Below are 21974 nucleotides of genomic sequence, written 5' to 3'. Positions count from 1 at the left end.
AGATTATTGGGCCAGCAAGCATCTCTTCTTCAGCATTCAGTACTGTGGGGATGGGTTTCCATACATCACACAAGTCTCTGTGGAAGTGTATGTGTGTGGGGAGAGAAATCATCCCAGGATTATTTTTGCTTGACTTTGTAGGGAGTTGTAGTGCCTCTCTGGATGCACTTTGTAATTCTAATGCCAGCCCATATGTCTAATCATCTCTAAACATCCCCAGTGCCTGCTTTTCAAACCATGTTCAGAGGGGCATACACAGTGGCTGGCACTCCAGGCTGCCTTCCTATTTGTTTTTAAATGCATCTACTCTTATGCCCGTGGGGAAAGGAGACCAGTCAGCATGCCTGCAGAGACAGCACTGCGAGCTCCCGGCTCCTGCCAGGCTCTGCAGCAGCCTGGCTCTTTAGCCTGGCTCTGGCTGAGCTCTCACCATTTGCCCTCTTTGAGCACTACCTCTACCACTTAGTTCACAAAAGTCCTCAAACGAAGAGTTAAAAGCTGTGTAGAAAAGTTGGAGCAGGTCTGCAAAAACATTTTGATAAGCTTGTGTGCAAGTGGAAAGGCAACAGTACGCAATAGCCAGGAGCCCACGTGCTCTGCCCTGGGCTAGACATAAATTCTCCATCCCTCTCTTCTGCTCTAAGTGATTCCATGTCACATCCATACATCACAAAACTTTACTATTGTGCTCATGGTGTTTAAACGTGGGGCAGAAAGCAGCTGGGCTCCACTGTATGATCTCATATGGGTCTGGGTAGGTATTTTCATGGGAGTGCGGTACAGCTTGTAGCAGGCTCAATTTCTGCTCCATACCTGTGTTTTTCTGCCTGGGGAAGGAAATGCCATGTGGACTCTGGCACAGGCAGTGGAGAGATGATGGTGGAATATCTCCAGAGGGAACCATTGTGTTGAAGAGATGTTGAAAACCAAACAGCTATTCAAAAGTGAGAGAAATACAAAGATTGACAAAGAACAGTAAAACACAGGTTCATCCCTGAACAGACCTGTACCACAGGCAATTTTACGCAGAGGCAGAGCCCAAGGCAGACCTGGGTCCCACGCTGGAGGCTTTGCCCTGCTTGCTCAACGCCAGCACCACAGGCTGCACTGCATGGAGAGGCGCAGAGGAAAGCAAACACCAAGGACTGAGAGTGGGAAGGGGGCATCCATGAGTCTCTTCACACAAGGCCCGTGAGCCAGAAGGTCCTCTGCCAGTACACACTGTGCAAGTCACACCGACCTAGAGCCACCCGTCTGTTAAAAGAGACTTTGATCCAGGGCTAGTCCTTAGGCAAAGTTGCCAGGACTGAAAATAGCAGCAATTACACACACAGACCCCACCAACATCTTTCTAGAAGTCTGTGGAGATTAGGTCTTGCTCCCTGCTTCATTCAGGAGGACTTTTTTCCACCTTCCCCCACCACCCCCAAGGCAGGTCTTACAGACCCTGCATGGACTTCTTCTCACTAGTTATACACCAACAAAGAGCAAAACAGGATAAGGCTGGGCAGGTGGGTGATACTCATTTTTATAATTCAACACCAGAATAATTGAAGTAAATGTCACGACAAGTTACCCTAATGCCTACATGCATACTAACATGCGATATCCAGTAAGCAGCTGTGTTTTCACATAGTTAGATCAAAGAGGCTGCAGAACAAGAAGGTCATGGTTTGGTTACAGTGTCTAAACAACTAAATCAGTGGGTACCACTGGGCCTGTCACTTGATCTCATTACCCTGACCTCACCAGCTCTGGAATTTAGTGACCTTCCCAGATCAATATTTCAGAAATGACTGAAGTTTTAGAGTATGCAGAGATTCTCTCAGCGTTGGCTAAATAATTATATCAAAAGTCCAGGAAAGGGGAAACCTTGTGCCCCCTTTCCCATTAGCATACATTTCTCAATTGCTCCAGAACACAGCACACACCCTGGGGGGAGCACTGGTTTTCCTTTGCAATTTGCATCAGAGTATTTTTTTCATTAAAACATTTTGGAGATCTTAAAACTTTTGTCTTTTAAATCAGATTGCTGTTACAGACTTTCTTACATTTCTTCAGCTCATACTTTCCGGGACTGTGTAAAGACACATGGGAAGCTTTAGTCCCCAACTTTTTTGTCACTTTTACCTCTGTAAACAGAAAGCCAGGCTCCTCGGCTGTCAACATTGAATCACGTGCAATCGTATTTCCTTTTGCTAACTTTCATCATAATATCATGCATGCAAGGAGGAGGAAGCGAGGCTCAGTTCATAGCCAACATACTGACACTACTTTGCTTTCTATGCACCTGACACGTGTTTGTCTGGTTCCAGCTCACCAAAAAGTCTACACTGACCACATGAATTAACTTGAGTTTCAGTCTCCAAGCTTTGGGTTGTTTTTTTTTATTTTGTTTTTCACAATAAAAACAGCCTACTTTAAAAACTTGGCTAAGGCTTCTTCCTTAAAGTTTTATTTGTTCTGCTCCGTAAGAACAGGCCTGGCAACAAAATCTCACAGCTTTGTCATGAATCCCTCATTATTTGGATTTTTCTGAAAGCATCAGTATTAAAACTACATGATTACATAAGGAAGTGGAGATTGGGCATGGATAAAGGGCTCCAACTAAAGCTTATTTCTAGGCTTGTGGTTGCTAGGTAGAACTAAAAGCAATCTCAAAGTCCCAAAACCTATGAGCAAGTAAAGTCTTGTTTATGGCTTAAACAGCAAAAGTGAGATTCATCAGGGTTAGAGTCCCCATCCACCTCCCTACCCCTGCCCCCCCTCCCGCCCCCTCCAAAAAAAAAAAAAAAAAAGCACAATATTTTGGAGTTTGAGTAATGAATTCAAGCATTCAAAATCCTGCAGTTGTGCATTCTGCCCATGGCAATGGCATGCAAGTGTAAGAGGCTTTCCTAGCCACCTGGAAAGATAACACCCACCCCCAGCAGCAATGCGCCACAAACTGCCATCCCTCAGAGATGGCCAGATGGTTGTCTCAGCAAAGAGACAGGTCTTTGAAAGTGAGGATTTGCGCCAGTGGAAAGGCTCCTATTCTCCAAGAGACAAGTTCTCTGCCAGAATCATGAAAGATTCCCCCAACACTTCTGTTCCCAGCGTTCACACACTGAACAGTAGGGATGACGATTATTTAGGAGGTTTGGCTGTTACTGGAGCATTCTGTAGAAGAGCAGTGACATTTCTACTGCAAAATAAGCTTCCCAAGCCTACCTACAATGCTGGGATATACAAGTCCCAAAACTGATTGAATACTGGTAATCCTGCTCGGACTGCCACAGAGATTTGTCTTCTCCAAGTTAAAGTGCATAAAGTGAATTTATTCTGCTCTGTATTTCAGAGCTCACACTTCAATTTAGAGCAACTCCATGGAGTTTGGAGGTGCTGGTCTCGCTTTACAGCAAAGTAATAAAGATCATAATCAAGCCTTCTATGCTGCTAAGATATTTCTTACTTGTTTTGTTAGGAAAGGTATATTCCTCTCATCACAAAGGCATGCATGGTTAGGTAGCACATTGTGTAAAGATCATTTCTCCTGATGCGGCTGGCTCTGACTAACGGGGGCATTTGAGCACCCTTACAGACTAAACACGAACAAGAAAATGTTCCTTATAGATGAAAACTAATTTAAAAGCATCCATTTAACTTGCATTTGGCATTTAGAAGAACGCCGGTTCCTTGCTTGCTTTTAGATAGCAAGGTTAATGGCCCTTCAAAAACAACTCCAAAATATGCTATGGTGACACACCATAAATAAGGAAGGCTAGGAGTTCCTTTTACATTCTATTTTATTACTCAACAATAAGGAAAATGGAGGTTTCAGGAATTTATCTCATCTTCCTCCTCTTGTGTATGCACATGCAGGCGTCATGCTTCATACACTAAAGCAAAGCCAGAGCTGTACCCACATTTACCTGTGGCGCTGCTGAACTCCCTGTTCTACCCAGAGATTCCTCACCCAAATCACAGATATCTAGTGGATAAAAAATAAAATAAAATCATATGTTTTCATATCTAAGTTTATGAACTCAGAATTAGTCTGCAAATGATCTGTAAAAGTCTGAGGTAAAAGAAATTAAGCTACAAATGAACAGCACAATTAAACTTATAAAAAGATACGCCATTCATGTAAATGCTCCTTGTAATATTGAAAGAAAAAAGAAGCGGCGAACAACCATTTGTTAGAAACATGTCTGTTAAGAGACACATTTGCAAGAATTAGTGTTTTACACAGCCTTCTAAGGCCAAATTTCTAAAGCCTTTACTAGGATAAGACTTCAACCAATCTTCTAAACCAGGGGTCCTCAAACTACAGCCCACGGGCTGGATACGGCCCCCCAGGGTCCTCAATCCACCGCCCGGTATTTACAGAACCCCCCTGCCCCCCCCGCCGGGGGTTGGAGGGGAAACCAAGCAGCCGCAGATGACTGCCTGCCACTGCATCTGCGCGCCGCCCCCCTGGTTAAAAAGTTTGAGGACCCCTGGTCTAGACCATAACTGAGTTTACACCTTACTCTGAAACACAGTCGAGATTAAACATATATTAAATTCAAGAGCTGAAGAAACAACCAGACCAAAACTGATGCCTCAGCTGGGACTTTGGCTGAGGAAAATCCCAATTTGTTCTTCACTTCTCCAAAGAGATTTAACTCATTGCTGAAGGGACAGGACTAATTACTGGGCTTCTAACTTTACTTATTTTTAGAACACACCATGTGCAAAAATATTTTAAAAGAGAGAGAGAGATATTTGCTCATAGGAAATGTAAACAACAGCCAGCTGATAACTGGAAGGAAATCATTGTTCCCCATTATCTCTGACATGCAAATCCTTGATCTAAAGGGAAATTGCAAAAGCACAGATTATGCAAGACATGGTTTCCATCTAAGAAAAAGAAGCCAGTTCCTCTGAATGTTGTTGTTTCAGAGTTGAATGCATCCATCCTGGGGCAAGTTGCTAGCCAAGTTGGACCACACACACTCCCATTCATTTTTGAAGACTGCTAAGGATGCATTTGATCTTCACCCAACTTGCAGGCAATATTTTGTCTGCATGTTGTCCATACAGTGCACACATTTGATATAAAGTGTATTATCCAATCTGAAAATCCCACTATTCTGTGAGATAATACCCTGCAGTTTCAACTGAAGAAGGCTTCATAAGCAGTTCAGGGATAGGAAGGCTAGTGTGAAAATAGTTTAAAGGGAATAAAGCCTCTGAAAATAATTAATTACACCATGTACCACTAAAATCCCCTAGTAAAAGCATGGAAATCAGAATGTGTCAAGTGGCTGGAGCAAAGTGGCCAGTAGATACCCCAGGGAAGGGATCTGGCCCCAGAAACTGTGGTCTGATAGGACAGTAGGCAAGTGCTTTGGGCATGCTGGGGAGCTGTGCAAGAGGACAGGCAGGCATGATCAGGCTTGGCAAGATTAGATCAAGTGAAACATTGCATGAACGTGATTGCACAACTCACATCACTGACAATCTCCATCAATTTATTGTCAGCCTGCACATTCAGAGTTTCACCATCCTTGTGTTGATCCTCAGCTGAACAAATAGGCATGACCCACTGAGATCTGGTCCTGTGACTAACAGTGCCAGTGTTACCTGCAGCCACGTCAGTGAAATGCTTTTCCTAGGTGAAGAGAATACAGCCTAGCACCTATCTTGGATCCTGCCTAGGTCAGCAGCACAGGCACTAGGTCTCTCTGTCAGAGAGGAAAAAAACACCGGAGGGTTGACTTAGATGGGCCAAAGCTCATTGCCTTACCTCTGCAAATGGAAGCATTAAGCTCCGCTCTTGGGCTGTTTAAAGAAATTCCTGTTCAAGCACAGACTCCTAGTTGTCCCAGGTCAGTAGTGACCTGAGATTCTCTCATTAAACAGTTTTAATAGCTTGTACAATAAATAATTAAATAAATAAATAAATATAAAAAACCAAACCCCAAGCAATGGTCTTAGCCCACCATTCAGCACCTGGCTACACTTTAGCTCAGTTCCAGGCAGAAACTGCTAGAGCCCAAAGGTTAAGACAGAGGATGGGGAAAACCAACATTGATTAATTGGTCTTTCATAGATCTTTTAATATCCAGGCCCCAGAAATGCTGCAATACTCAGGAGCTGCTGTCTAGATGCAGTGTGACAAGACTCAGTGATGTGCTTTTGTCAATAAGTACACACGCGTCATGCTTACTTGCTTTACTTAAAGTACAAATCATAAATAGTTGTATGTGACAAATTCCCCAGTATTGAACCTTCACGGCTGCCAAGCAGCATGCTGCACAACAGAACAAGGAGGGCTATAATTTTCTTTTCTTCATTTTGTTATTTGACCTTCAGTTTTTCAGTTGTCCTTGGATCAGTCTGGAACTAAATATAGTCCTTTCAGCATTATTTATATGTTTAACCCAAAGCTACCCATGTGCATCGAGGGACTATCTAAACACTGCTCTAAATTATTTTAAAAGCTTATTTTAAATTAGAAAATGTGTTTTTTGAAAAAACATTGTCAATTAATTATGATTCCACAAACTCCTACCAACTCTCTTGTGTTTTGTAACAATTTGCTCACAGCCTACAAGACAAAGACTCCAACTAGCTCAGAGAAAACTCTTGAAACTGTCCAGTCTTTGAAAACGCTGACTGATCTTTAAATTAACACATTGATAATGATTTTGGCCACCAGCTATTTACAAATGCAATGGAATTTACAAATAAAAAAAACGTGGTTGAATCAGCTGTATCCTTGGGGATCAACAGTCATTGGTGCTGAAACGGCCCTTAGTGCACCGCATCTCTACAAACTATTTGGAAAGGGAAACAAAACCCACCACAGTCAACTGAAAGTCATTAGTGTCTGACTACATACAGTAATTCCTCCTGAACTGAGCAATATATTTTTCAGTCAAAAGGTCTTTGCCAAGCAAGGAAAAGACAAAACAGCCACTGTAATGGTCCTCCGTGAAACCTTGAAAAAGGACATTTTCTGCCTCAGGTAGTGGTTCTGTGGTATGTATGCCAGCTACAGAGCTAACCAAAACAACAAAGAGCTGGATGGGTGGGTGGACAGGTAGATGGGCACATATGCATGCACACAATTTCTATCACATAAGAGCAATTTCCCCTACATCATCACAATTCTGCAAACAGCATCAATTTTCTTTTATTTACATAACCCGTGTGAGAAGCTTCAGAGAAGGATTTATGGTGCAGCTTTGGTTTCTGTGTGGGTTGCTCTTTTATTGTATCAATATTATCTTTAACAACATTTTCAGTCAGAAAAAGGTCCATGTGAAAGTTGAAAGGTGAGAAAATTATTTCTAAATATTTCTAACTTAACTATTTTCAGGTAAGAAAGAAAAAACTCAATACTGTTTTATCACTGGTCTAAGCAATGCAAGCCAAACTCAGCCTATGAATTTAAAGGGCTTGCACTAGAAAATCAGCTTAAAGCAGTTATTTAAGAGTTCAGAATTTCTTGGATAATGAATGAGACAAGTTGTCCATGTAAACTTTACTAAAACATTTTTATGTTTTACAGTCATCTCTATAACTCGACACAAAACAGTATCACCCAGGAAAATAAACAGCCACTGCCACCAACTGCGACAAGATTTCTGACTGTTAACCACCCCCATTTAAGTCCAAATTTTCAAAAGAACTGAGCACCTAAAATATTTTGCTTCTTTGAAAAAAAAAGTCAGCTATGTTACAACACTTACCTTTCATTTCCTTAAAGCTCTGACTTCCAGCTCCATAGATGTTACGAGCTTAAATCCTCAGACATAAGCAAATCACCTTGGGAAACACATTCACAAATACAAGCTTTAAAGAAATTATTCATGTGCACTTGGCAGTCAGTGAAATTCCTACTGAATTTTTGTTGCTGCTTCCTAACTTCACCAGGGCAATTACACAAAGTAAATGCAATTGAGTTCTCAAGCGAGTTTGAGACCCTGTTTTAATGATACAGTAAATCCAGGTTCAGGGCAAGATGCCTCTGATCAAAACCATCCCAGCTACACCACGCAAAGCACTGATCTAGTAGAAACAAGCTGTGTTAACTCAAATTCGTTAATACGGAAAAGCAATCTTTGAACCACATCAGGTACAGCCTATCTTCTCTCAATAGCATACCAGAAATGGTACAAATCACTTGTCTTGCACTCCAATTAATTAAATCCAAATTGTCTCATGTGCCCACCTCAGTCCAGATCAGATCTGCCTCCGAGAACAATCCAGTGCTGATGAGCGTGAATCCGCAGACCAAGCGCCGCAATGACAGATACTGGAGTGGTGGAGTCACTACCGTTTTTCAAAGATGCAGAACAACGTATCAACAACAGAATGAAGATATACAAGGCAAATCTAAGGTGGTGTCATAAAATACATTCAGGGTCAATAGCTAACATCCCTGTTGTAAAAGTTCTATTGGTTTTACCCAAGGTTATTTCCTTAGCTGCCAGAAGTCATTTGGCTAGAGATGGGAGAAGTGGGTTGCTCTGGGCACTGAACACGATCTATCCAAGGATCATATCAGTTAAGTTCTGCTGCTTATTTAAAAGCTATTTGTTCTGAGTCACTTGCTATCTATTTATATATAAATATAAATGTATACATGTGTATGAATATAAAGGTATACACATGTGTGTACATACATGTATACTTACAGGGTGTTTACATAAAAAGTCTCAGGAGCTTTTTGGATGAGAAATCACAGTATTTTCCTTCAGTTCTAAACCATGCTTTATGAAGATGACCAGAAGAAGTGCTACCAAATTATATTGCCCTCCTGTCCCCCTGCTAGCTCCAAGTTCCTCCACATCTCAGAGGCTACTATTTACGGCAAAAAGGCAGTCCATTAACCAAGCAATGCTCAAAATTTTACCACCTTTCCCTGCCCCTGAAAGGAGAAACAGTACTCTCCCAGGCCTCCATTTAGGAACATTTGGCTTAGCCACCCTCCTTCTGTACAAAAGCACATCTGAGGAGTGGGAGATGAGCAGAATGATGCTGCTGGGATGAGACACCTGCAGCTGCACCTCTGCCAAGGGTTGACCTGCAACTATTCCCAATCATGTGACTCCTCACCGTGTGGCGTTTATCTGCCAGCTCCTCATCCAGAACCCTCTGCTCTTTCCCATGTGTGATCTCCCCCCCCTGGTGCTGCTGGATCTCAAACCCCCCTTGCAGCTTTTGGCCATTCACCTGAGTCTCTGAACTGTTCACTACATCCAAACAAAAGCAGGAAAGCAAGAGGTGCCATCAACCAAGTCCTTCCAAGGGGCCACTTCTCGTTATCTTCCACCAGGCTGTTCCTGCAACAGGCTCATGCCCAGCCACAAAGCTGCTGCAGCACCAGAGAGGAACTCCTCACCGACACAGGGACACACACAAGCACACACAGGGCAGCAAACTCCAAACAAGCTTTTTTGCTGTACCCTCATCCCCCCCATTTTTAAGAGTGAGCACTCAGGCTCACTCAGATTATTTCTGCCCCTCATCCTCCCACAGACAATAGTTCAAACCCATTCAGAGTGGAGATGCAGTGGCAGCTCCTCCAGCATATTCTCTAGCATTGCTAAGCTATACACTATTAAACAACCAAACTTCTCAACTCTATTATTAATCTTATTATTACAGCATTGTAAAAGAAAAAAATATGTGGGTTTGTTTTTTTAAGATGAAGCTGTCACTGTCTGGAGGCAACCTGTGTTTTGCACACACAAAAAGGCACACACGTATTTCATATGGTGCATTGCAAGCTGCACAGAATAGAAAGCAGCTGGAGGAAAATGGCTATAGAGAAATGGTTCTCCTGGGCATCATCTGTTGATTTGTTTTGTTTATAGAAGGAATGAGATTTTTATCTCTGCTCAAAATATAAAATGCTTCCATGGCACTGAGCTCACTGCTTGACTATGCTCTCACTCAGGAACGTAAATAAAAAGCAGGGGAGAAGGAGGGAGAAAAGGCTTTACTGCACAGAATCCCTAGCAATGTCAAAAACTAGATAGAAAAATGTCCATCAGTAATACAGTGGAAGCTTGAAAGAGGAGCTGAGACGCCAGCTATCATGGAAATGAGGGCCTCCTTACCATGCTTGTTAATAGTTTGCTTCTAGTAAAGCTGAGGAGGCAGGTTAGGGCCAAACTACTCAAATCCCAAGTCTCAAATCCCAGCCTCAGCTCTGGCAGGATGAACATCCTTACACTGTAAACACACCAGTCCTTACAAGATTCATGGCCTTTGGAGGCACAGATTCTTATGGTCCTTCCACCGTCTTGTGCCCATAGTCGATGTTCCAAGCCCTCTCTGTAACCTTCCTCTGGGGAGGTTCCTCATTCCTCTGTGCCTGACACCCAAGATCTGATCACCTCTTGTTTAACAACAGGGCTCTGTGTTCTAGGAGAACACCAGATGGCTGGTTTTCCACTCAAGTTGATAGCACTTCCATTTGTATTAAGCAACAGTCGTAACTCAGGAAAGAAAATAAATTGTGAAACCATGAAATACCTAACTACTGCTGATAATTGAAACTTCTTAAAGTTTAAAAACATAACTGCTGAGGATAGTGTCCAAACTGTGAGAAATGACCTGAAGTCTAAAATTTTCTGGTAGACAGACAAGGTTTTAACCACTATTCTTCTAAGAACAGAAAGGCTCAAGGTTTGTTGCCATAGCTAGGAATAGCTATCACAAAACCGAGGATCCTTTATTTTTGCACCACCTATTCTTAGCTCTTAAGAGGAGATGAGAGACAGCAAACGAGATACATATCTAGAAGTGAAGGCTGCTGAATGCCACTCTGGAACAGCCCCCCTTCATTAGCTACAGAGCAGATCTGAAACCTTTCTGGAACCACCGACAAGTGTTTGCTCTTCTTAAAGCTGTGTTGTCTCTCACGCGGCCAAAGCTCTGACTTGGCTGGCTACTGAGGAAGTATTCGGGCAACCCAGAGTCCTATGCTGGGTACAATATATCATAACTTTCAGACATGAATCAATCAAGAACATTAGTGTTACACTCACTGAAATCTATCCTAACATAAATGTACAGCTTCTCAGTTTTCCTACCATGAAGCTTAGACTGGGGTCTCTCTTGGAGACATCACTACATCTCAACCCATGATGAGAATTTCAGAAAATCTTAAAACTAAGGTTTGTCAAAATCTTTGGACAGCAAACAGATCACATTGGTATTTTAAGAGTTGGAAGAAGGCCCTTGCAGTCTTGACCACCATCACTCTCTGTCCCTCATGCTCACATGCAACACATTAAAGATCCTTCAGCTGTTCATTCCTCTCCCAGGGTGGCTGTATTTCATAACTTTCCCACATTTCAAACCATGTGCCTCAACAACCTCTTCATCTTGTTATAGCTCTACTGAGAGAGTGTTTACATAAAAGCTCTTTGGAGCTTTTTGGATGAGAAACCACAAACATGCATGCACAGATTACACCAGATTTATTGCTACTGAATAAGTTAAAAAGAATACTTTGGGTTACAGGTGCAAACTCTGCCAATAGTTCTCATCCAAGAGCATTCATACAGCAGGAGCTTGTGATCATACAGTTGCCAATTACCTCTCTCCTCTAAAGTCCACTGCCTTTCCATCCTCCCTGTACCTCTCAACTCCTAACAAGTATCATGAGGTTTCTACCAGCTGAAAGGCACTATTCTTTCCAAGGAAGTAGACTTCACCTTGTCAACACAAGCACACAGGCACCTCCCCATGCCCTACCCCCAACACACATCTCAGTTCAGCTCCTTTCCTCCAGCCTCAACTTTCCCAAACATACTTGACCTCAGTCTGTAATGATCCACTGCAAATTCATAAGGAGTCATATTCTTCTGTTCCCACTCATTCTCCACAGTCCTTCACCAGCCATTGATGAGAATACAGATTCTTTTCCTATCCAAGAAACAAACCAATGTAACAGGGTTTGCCCTATCCCTTGTCTGTTGTTTCCTTGCTCCTCTGACAACACCACAGGTTCTGCAGAACCATGGAAGAAGCAACTGGCCAGGGAAGAAACTACCAGAGGAATGGATATGGAGAATCTCCCACATGCTAGATGACCCCTGCATTAAAACTCTCATATCCCTACTGATCTGCACATCACTCCAGTCATAGAAAATAGATGCAGAAAAAGTAAACAAGCAGAGCTTAAAAGAAATTGTCACCTGTGTAAGCAATGGCACATAAAGCAAGGGAATGAAGAGGCAGACACTGAGCACCATTTTCTCAAGCTCTTCCACTATTCATGCGAAAGTGAAATAAATGCATTTCCAGACCCAAACCAGAAAACACTTTAAGCCCTTTCTGCTGGCTCTTTCTCAGCAGTTAGCACACACTGAGCTCATGGAACAGTAAACTTTGTTTTCAATGGGGAAAAAAGCCAAAAACAAACCTAGGGAGATAACACAGAAAAATCCATCTAAAGGTTTCGGGTATATCAAGGGGAACAGATAAAAGACAGTCTCTCAATAATATGTCAATACTTTATTTTAAAATAGCTCTCAGACAGCTCCATTAAACACTGTATAAAACTTCCCTACAGAAAAGCAAGGCATGGCAATCAAAGGTATTAATTACTGGTGAGCCAGCTACGAGGACAAAACATACTGAACACCGTTTATTGATGAAGCCTGATGCAAAGACAGAAAGGAGTGAAGAAGAATATAGGCAACTTTCTTTTAATGATGGAAGCAGTGTGGAAGGAGACAGGAGAAGGGAGAACACAGACGTAAGTTTCATCACCCTGAGGAAGTCTAACCTGCCAAAACTGCCCACTGAATTAACCTTCCATTTAAGAGGGAGTACAGCCAGGCTAGCAGGACACTTGGTCTGCTATCTGAAAGATATGGAGTGACAAGTCTACACCCATTGGAGACATGAGGATGCAAAACTAGTCACCCCAGTGCAGGGTAGTCAAAGGAACTGCTAATATGCTGCAGGGAAGAGTAAAGTTCATGGCACTTTGAACTTGGAGAAAATGCAGCAGTTCTGAGAGGCCTCTCTGAGCCTGGCAATTAAATGCACAGATACAGCAAGAGACAACCCCTGTGTAATGGGATGGAGTGCCCCACTCCTCACACAGGCAGAGCCTTCTCTTTAAGGAGGATGTTTACATTGCTTTCTTTCACCATCTAATTTCATTTCTATTTAATGGAACATCAGCAGTGTATTAAGTTACTCAGGTTCCTGACACAGTCAGTAGATGGAGGCAGGACCTTCCAGAAGTTAATTCAGAGCACCCAAAATCAGTCTGCAAGGCACCTGTATATCCCCAAGTTAAACAAAGCAACCTACCCCAAGGTGAACAGCAGTTCAGAAGTTAAAACCAAAGTGCTTAGTCCAGAAACTCCAGAGAAGACTCCCAGGGAGAAGCTGCCTGATGGAGAAGCCAGAGTAATTCCCTCCCTTGCCAGTCTCTCCTGCTTGTGCAACACAGCCCAGCCCAGACTTAGTCTATTCCAAGCCCTACAGGAAGGGAAAGCAGAAATGGGATCACTCAAGGGCTGCATCCAACTCCTGTTTCCCTAGCAGCATTTGTGCACATCAGCCAGCTTCACAGCATGCTCCCTGGACACTAGATCTAGAGAATATGCCAGAAGAAGATAGGTAAATATAGTTATTTTGTGAAAGATAGCTATCCTATCCCTGTAGGTCTACCTTAACGTACTATTAATGCTGTAATCTCCATGCACTAAACCCAAATTCTGCCGGAGGGATTTATGGGAAGAGGCATGAAAAGGTTTACGGAAAAATGAAGATGGCAAGGAATTAATAAACTGGAGGTTGACTTCTTTACATGGGTTTGTTAGGGTAAAATGCAACTTTACAAAAGCAAAAAAACCAGGAAACACTTGAGGGCCTTCAAATAAACACCACTGGCCATCTAATCTGTAAATTAAAAAAAAAAAAAAAAAAAAAAACAAAAAAAACAACAACTGGAACATAAGAGGCCTCTGAGTTTTTCAGTGACATGCAAGCAAGCAAAACCAAAGCTGCACAGCACTAGAGGCTGAGCTATGTTTATCAGAATGACCAAGGTGCTGTAACGGCCTCTGAGGACATCCCAGAGAATTTAACTCCGAAGCTGCAAAAGCAATGATGGATAAACATTCTACCTCTCCCCCCAAAAGTGAAAGAACTTTGTTTACCTAAAAGCAGCATAATCAGGGCACTGAGTGAACTTCATTCTGGATGATGAAATCTACTTTGTTTTCAGAGAAAGAAAGTACTTAGTCATTTGTGGCATGGCACTTTTCCAAATTATTATTCAGTAGCTTACTCTGCTCCTTCTCAGGCTCACCTAGAGATGCTTGATTTAGCTCAAAGACGAGGCCATATATTGCACAGCTGTGGGATCAAATTATATTTGACACATTAGTGGGAATTCCAGATTTGCTTCATGTAAAGCTGCATGACAAAGACAATTCAGAATCTGTTAGTTTTTTCTGTCACCAACAGCAGTTTGCTGATGTTTCCTGTTGAGTCAGATCCTTCTAGCTTTCATAATGGGACATTTGAGGGAGGGAAGCAGAATGACTTCCACTGACATAATGGCCATTTTAGGAAAAAACAAAACCAAAACAGCTGGGGTGAAGAGAATATAAAATAACAAAACTTCCCTGCCTTCTGACCCTGTAAACCTGATGTACGGTTCACTGCAAACAGAGAAACTACAAGGCTGTAATAGGGGAAGACTAATGAGGGACTGTACCCTTAGAGCCCAGTGCTGGGGTCGGCCACCGCTATGAAAGGGATGTGCAAGATCAAGCAGAGCTCAGGACCAGAGCCCAGCAGCAGTACAGGAGCACCAGCCCCCGAGTCCTCACCCTCGCAGAGCTGTGCTTTCTACCAGTGAGGGAAACAGCATGCTTTAACATCCGAGGATGAGGATGCCTCTCTGAACCTCTCAGCTCAATGAGCCTGATGTGAGAGATGAGCTGCACTGCTTTGTGAGTGTATGTTGATGCTCCATACACACGCCTGCTTCCAGCTATAGTGGTTCTTGCAGCCTTCTGCCTTTGAAGAGAGCAGTGACAGCTGGAAAAGTTTGAGTCTACCCACACACAGTTGGTGCTCTTTCCAGAAAGGATCCAGGTTTTGCACTGCCTGATACTGGATCTGTCTGGAAGCATTATCTGGATGTGTTAGGGAGAATAACCTGCTCACCCTAGGCTTGTACTCAAACCCTAAGCCTAGAGCTCTAGCAATCAAACACCTTTTGTAAATATTGATTTTTTGAAGAACAAAGAACAGTGCAGTATCTGGTTTTAGGTGGCATCTGGTTGGAAAAAAAAATATATATACCTGAGATCTATTTGATCTCAGTTTTGCCTAACTCAAGCCCAAACCAAAGGTTCCTCAAAACCAGAATGAAGTTTTATTTGGAGACAGATTATCTCTAAACTTTCTTTTTCAGAGCCCTTTCCAAAGCCAAAAACATAAAATAATGCCAAACAAGGTATAGTATTGAAGTCACCTATATCAAAACACTACCTGTCCTGAGATTAACTTCTGATGGGGTCTAGTACAGGTAAGGTACGAACAGAGGAACTCTAACACATGTTGGCCCCCAAGTCTAAGTCTCTCCCACATCTAAGTGTGTGCAAATGTCTAGGCTTAAGGCCAGAGGAAAAAAAAATATTAAGTTTAGTTTTCATTCTTTTTGAAGAGAGATTGCAAATGCTTTGGGTCGGGATTGACATGTTATGCAATGGGTGGACAGTATCTAGATCCAGTGGAACCCAAATCTCTCAATCTCTCTATACATTTCTGTAACACAAGTGATCATTAATATAACTTCAGTGTAAAAATGGCATCTTTCTGAATGATTTTGCCTTTCAGAAACAGACAAGAACACCTTTAGTATATGTTTTGCTATGTTTGAAAGCATGCAATTAGACATGTATCTTACAAACATAAACAAACACCTCCCATCCAACCTCCGTGTTTCTAAAAAAACCCTGGTTTGTTTAGACAAGGGGTTGATAATCCAGTTTGAACACAGGTATCTGAATGCTGTGACAGCTTCTTCATAAATGCTAAGCTTATGGTACATTAAACTTTAAAGCAAGATAAACTGCTTTCATTTTATCAAACACCTTCCCAGACAGCAAAAAAAAAGACACAAAGCAACGTTTGCAGCTACAACCAAGCATGGGATACCCAACTCAGTGTATGTTTGAAATGAAAATGAACAATATGTTGCATAGATATACCACCGCATTTTTCAATAGAGAATATCACTGGGATTTGCAAACGTTAACCTCATTCCTCCCTTAAGTGTTTTTTATTTCATGCCTGGAAAAAACTGAGATTCACAGAGATAAGAGAATAGACACAGCAGTCCTTGCAATTGAGAGAGAAAGTGCTCTTAAAAGAACTGCTCTGATAATCAGTTTGGCCAGTAGAAATCACAGAGGGTGGGAGGGCCACAGACAAGAGATTTTTTAAGAGTGCTCAGTGTTGTGCCACTAGCATTACTGAATTTTATGTATTTAGCCATATTATGCCTTTCTGTGGCTGGTAAAGCTGTAATTTCATTGTCTATCACAATAGTAATGAGGTAGCAACAGCCATCGAAGAATATGTGATATGAAGTCTGCAAGAAGAGACTTCAGCCTAGCGAGAGCAAGCAGTAAGCATGGGGAAGGTAGCAGACAACTAAGTCCTTCAGGAATGGGGGACAGCAAGCGGGCTCTTAAATTAACAGACTACCAAAAAAGCAACCTCAGGTTTGTTCTTCCCCTTTCAAATCTGAAGACTATGTACCGAAAAGCTTCTCTGTTCTTTCTACTCTCAACGTTAAATAAGCTACCTTAAAAAGCCTCTCCTTAGAGCTGACTTAGGGTCATGTGGAAGACAAACATTGAGAGATAATAGTTGCTGAATTTTCCAGCGACTTAAAATTGACACAATACACTGCAAGCATGACCTTTATATTACACTGATGACAATGCACGAGAAATCAGAGATGTGCTATTAGAGGATTTGTTATAAAGAGTTATTGATGATCATTGTACCATAAGTAACAGCCTAAAAAAAATTATCAAATCAACCAAGTTTCCTCCTAAGATCTGTATCTTCTCTAGCAGTTTATTTTTATGCAGCTACAGCCTCTCTTCCCTCTCCCAATCAACCCTTGCTTCATATGACCTCACCTTACCCAAAAATGTGAAGAGATTGGTCTTATCACAATTTAGCAAAATACCACCTGCCAGCTGAACTGTGATAAATCACAGCTGCCCTTACAATACACATGCTAACAGTGACTGAGGTTGAGCCGATGGGCAGCAGCTCATGGCTGTCATTTAAACCACTGAGTACCCCCATCCACAAAAATCATGCTAAGGAAATAGCTCAATAACATGACAGTTGCCATCACCATATTGCTGTTCTAGTGTGCATTAGATCTATTGACTCCTTCTCTACCTGCAACTGCCTTCTGTTTAACCTGCAAGCCTTTTACAGCCAACAAGGTGGACAAACTGCCTATTCTTTATGCTCGCACAACAGTTGACACAATATGACATCGATCAATCATAAGCTATTATCATAACAAAATTTACAACAGCAAATACTCATTCCTCCCTTCCCCCATGACTGCTCTTCTGAAAAGATACAATGCTGGCAGAAAAAGCTAGAAAAAGAAGAATTCAGAAGTTATTAAAAAATGTGAATAAGGCTTAAAACAAAAACATCAAAACAACTTGAACAGGTATTACTTTATTATTACTCCCATCATACATGACACTTGTGTTTTCTGGCTCCTAGAAGAGCCAGACAATTGGGTATGCAGCATGATTGCAATAAAAATATCATCTAGAATTAAGGACTTGCATTTCTATTAGCAACCCTTTACATACTCTTTAAATAATTCCTTGAACCAAAGGTTTCAGCCATGAATAAAGGAAGCTGTCAGCACACATTGGGTTTTGCTCATTTGTTTAAACAGACATGCAGTATAGAAAAACTCTATAAAAAGTAGACTCTCAAATGAATGGGTTGACAGGCTTGAACAACAACCACCGCACTGCAGATATGCTTCAAGCCATTAACCTTACAGGTTCAGTCACTGCATTTTACTGAAATAAATGGATCTGAATAGATTACCCATCAGGAAAACCTGCCAATAGCCACAGGTGTTGCCCAGCATATTTCATTACAGGTTTAAGAACCACCAGCTTCTCATTGGAAGAGTCACCTATAGGCACTTGTATATAATAAGCTACTTAACATCAATCTGTATCTATAGAGCAACAAGATTGGTTAATAATAACCATTGGCAGGTAGAGTATAAAACAATTTCCCATATGAAACTCCAGCTTCCTTTACTTGATAGCTTCACAGAACTCACCTTCAGCCAGGAAAGGAGAAAGACTGAAAGAGGCATTTCTACCATAAGGCAGTTTCCCACCTTACTCCTAAATTGGACTTTTCAAAACTTACATGGTAGGCACTCAATTCAGCAGCTGAGTATCCAAAACCAGAAGCCTGGTCTAACTTTGTCTTCAGTTTGCAATTAGAGCTAGGTTTGCTTATGGCACGACTGAATTCTGTATTAAACTTCCATGTCTTCGTTTCATGGGGAGGAACAGCCTTTCTTAAACTGAACCAGAAAATGAGGCTCTGGAGAAGCATGCACCAGAACATAGCCTACAACACAGAGCAGTTCTGTGTCTTCAGAGACCTCAGCACATCTGACACGTACTATGTGGAAGCATGAAGGCTCTTTCAGCTGACTCACAGGCAGCCAGATCTTACCAGCAGATCAGCTACATTTCTGACCGTGGATGTGTCTCTGCCCTCCCTCTCATGCCTTTAAGCTCACAAGAGGTGCACATATCAGCATCTAAATGGCATGGCTCTACTGAAAGATCTAGTGCTGCCATTCTTTTTCCCAGCAAAATCTGAAGGAAGTAGGACTCAGACATTTGTGATGATTTGGGCAGATCTTATTAAGAAAGCCGGCTCACCCACTTACTTGATATGACATGAAGCACATCAAATATGGGCTTGACTTGACTCTTTTCAGTTTCTCTAGATGCTCCATTGACACAGAAGGAAGTTCAACGGGGTTAAAGAATGAAGAAATACATGCAGAAGTAATAGGTCATTTACGCTGCTACAAATATTGTGCCATCTCTATTCTCTTCTAGATTACCTTTGGATTTTTGTCAGAGGATTTTCCCACCTCTGTCCCTGAAACTTTTTCCTGAACACACATACAAATGAGCAAAATACATTGGTTGACTGGAAGGCAGGATTTTAAGAGGTATCTGAGTAAAAACAGTCAGAAAAGCACTCCCAGTTTGGCTAATTTAATTTCTGAAATAAATTATCTGGACAGGGTGTTGTTTTTTTCATTTCAGCACAGCTCACTGCAGTTCCTGCTGTGCTAACCATTACAGCTGCTGTTATTCTGATTTGTATCCACTACTCTGTGTGGAAAGAACAAGAGAGGAAATTCAAGCAGCAGTTAAAAGTGTCTGTACACTTAAGCCAAGAAACCTGGAAAGGGACAAATGTACAGCATAGTACAGAGAAGAGGACCAACAAGTACTCTGTTTCTTTCTGACCAGCATCAATGTACCTGCCGCCAACAGAAATTAATAAGAAACAATAATAATCCTTAATTTTTAAGGCAATTTTTGTTAGCAGTTTGTTTGTAAAGCACTTAAGAGAAAATACAGCAAGGAAAGAATTTTCTAAAAAGCGTTATGAGTTTCATATCTACTTCAGCCTCTGCATCCCAACTAACTCCCCCTCCGTGTCCCTTCTAGCCAATTATCTTCCAGTTTCCCCTTACAAGTAAAAGATTCTATAGATGTTGGGGGAGCTTCAGCAGGCTTTGTGTTTGATTCAGAGCCCATATTACCATTATCACTTACCAATATAGCAGGACCAGGAAGACTGCCAGCAAAGCCAAGGTGACTGCTGTACTACTCATTTCTATAGAGGCAAACACCAGGAGATCTACAGGCTCCATTTTCCTCCACAACGGCTCCAGCCTTGAGTGGTGTATGCAGGGGAAAGACTCCACAAGAGCTGAAAAAGCCTTCCACAGCTATATGAATGACATCTGCAACGAAACAGGAACCAAGAGAGCAAAACCACATCAAGTCAAGTACAAACTGCAAACCTTTCCTGTTCTCATCGACTGCACACTCTGAGAGAACTTGAAGGTTCCCTGAATGGTAGGATGTAGCAATTTCCCTCCTCCTGCTGTTGTTGACTGTCATGCCAATAAATATTTACATACCCACCACTTGAGACATCAGTGCTTTGAATGGGTTTTTATACATCAGGTATGGGAAACTGGGGAAAGTGTGGGGGGAAAAAGGGGGAGAGAGCCTGACCAGTACACAGATCATAGAAGAAGAATATAATGACCCTTCAGGGGTGCCTTGGCATACAAACAGTGGCATTCACTGAAGTAACAAAAACAGAGCATTTCTGCAACATAAAACTCCACTAGGACTTAAATCTCCAAACTGGTTATACCTTAAGAGAATGGAACAAAGTAAACTTTAAATTATCACAACTAAAAGGAGAAATTAGGGGAAAGCTCTTCTAATGTGACTACTAGAATACATATATAGAAAGAAAAACTAATGAGCAGAAAAACCCACTGTAGTACTAGGGTCTATAAGTAAGCATGAATCCCACTGGTTAGTCCACACAGACAGCACTGTTTGGCTGTATCATCTCGGATTCACGAGTAGTGCAGCAAATTTTCCTGGCTCAATGAGACACCTCCCTTGGAGGTACCATTAACCAGCCCCTCCGGAGATACTTTGGCTGCCCCTGCACTGTATTTCTAGTATGAAGGTTAACATCGGTATGGCCACATCTACTGCCTCTTCATTCTGGCACAGTCAAGCTGTCATACTCCCTTGAACAACTTGCACGTGAACAGTCAAGCTTTGACTGCAGTTCAGGAAATGAATTGTCCATAGTATATGAACTCTTCAGCTTTCCTCCGTATTTTCCTGCCTGCAAACCTCAATCCTGTTTCAAGCACCTGATCCAGTCCAATTAGAAAGCAAACACTGAAGTATTTCTGTAAGACCACCAACCTGTTACACACAAAGTTACCAAATGCTGTTATCAAAAAAATCCTCAGGATTACAGCAGCAGCAGCTTGCAAGTAAACACTCTCTCCCATGACAAAATTTCCCAAGCTGTCCGGTATTGTTTGTTACTTACTAAACTAGAAACACCCATATATGTACTGTAGCCTTCCCACCCATTCCAAACAACCCATTTGAAAGTTAAGGAAATCAAAGTTACCCAAAAAAACTAGGTTTGTGAATTATATGGTAACCTTGAGAAACAGAAATTCTGCAACATCTGATTCCCATAACACACCAGATGAAGAGTGGTTTCTTCTCATACAACCCCAAGATAATAGCTTAGATTTAATGTGCAAGGCTTCTCCAATATCACTGTATTACATTTCCTGCTCTTATCAGAGAAGTTAATAATATAGGTATCAAAAAAGTAAAGTCTCTAACACAATGGAGTTTAATTTTAAGAAGATTTGGCTTTACTCTCACTGAATCACTGCTATTTTGGTTCTCCGTGCTTCACAACTGCATTAATTCCCTTGCAGCCTCATATCCTTGCAGAATAACTAAAAGGTGTTAAGCAGCTCATCAATTCCACAGAATAGCGCGGTAGTTCACAGAAAACCTTGCTTATTGTATTAAGAATGCTACTGCTATTCTGGGTCAATAACAGCTCTGCTGGTTTGCTGCTGCTGCCAAGTTCTCCAAGAACAACTGCAACAAGATTCAAGACCAGTGATACAAGGAATTAATCAGTGGGCACAAGCCAACCCCAACCAGCAACTGATCCTGTGGGACTTGAAGGAAAAACATAATATCAAATATCCACATGCATTAAAGTCTCTTCAAAAAACTAAACAAATTGCCACAAGTGTAGAAGGTAAG

At 41.8% G+C, this 21974-nt stretch overlaps 1 protein-coding gene across 2 annotated transcripts in view; it reads right to left on the bottom strand.

Moving 5' to 3' along the window:
- TBXAS1 (thromboxane A synthase 1) overlaps positions 1 to 20197 on the bottom strand; it is a 231251-nt gene extending 211054 nt beyond the window's left edge. The window contains exon 1 of one of the 2 annotated variants that reach the window (XM_080393576.1): positions 19911 to 20197. In XM_080393576.1, coding sequence (XP_080249702.1) covers positions 19911 to 20008 — 98 coding nt within the window. In that variant the 5' untranslated portion in view covers positions 20009 to 20197. The remainder of the gene's footprint in view (positions 1 to 19910) is intronic. The other variant, XM_080393573.1, reaches the window with a different exon arrangement.
- Positions 20198 to 21974: the final 1777 nt, after the last annotated feature.

The sequence above is a fragment of the Falco punctatus genome, assembly GCF_963210335.1.
Source record: "Falco punctatus genome assembly, chromosome: 6".
In the NCBI taxonomy this organism is placed as follows: domain Eukaryota; kingdom Metazoa; phylum Chordata; class Aves; order Falconiformes; family Falconidae; genus Falco; species Falco punctatus.
The sequence above is the reverse complement of the archived record's forward strand: the minus strand, read 5'-3'. Positions and strand labels throughout refer to the sequence as shown.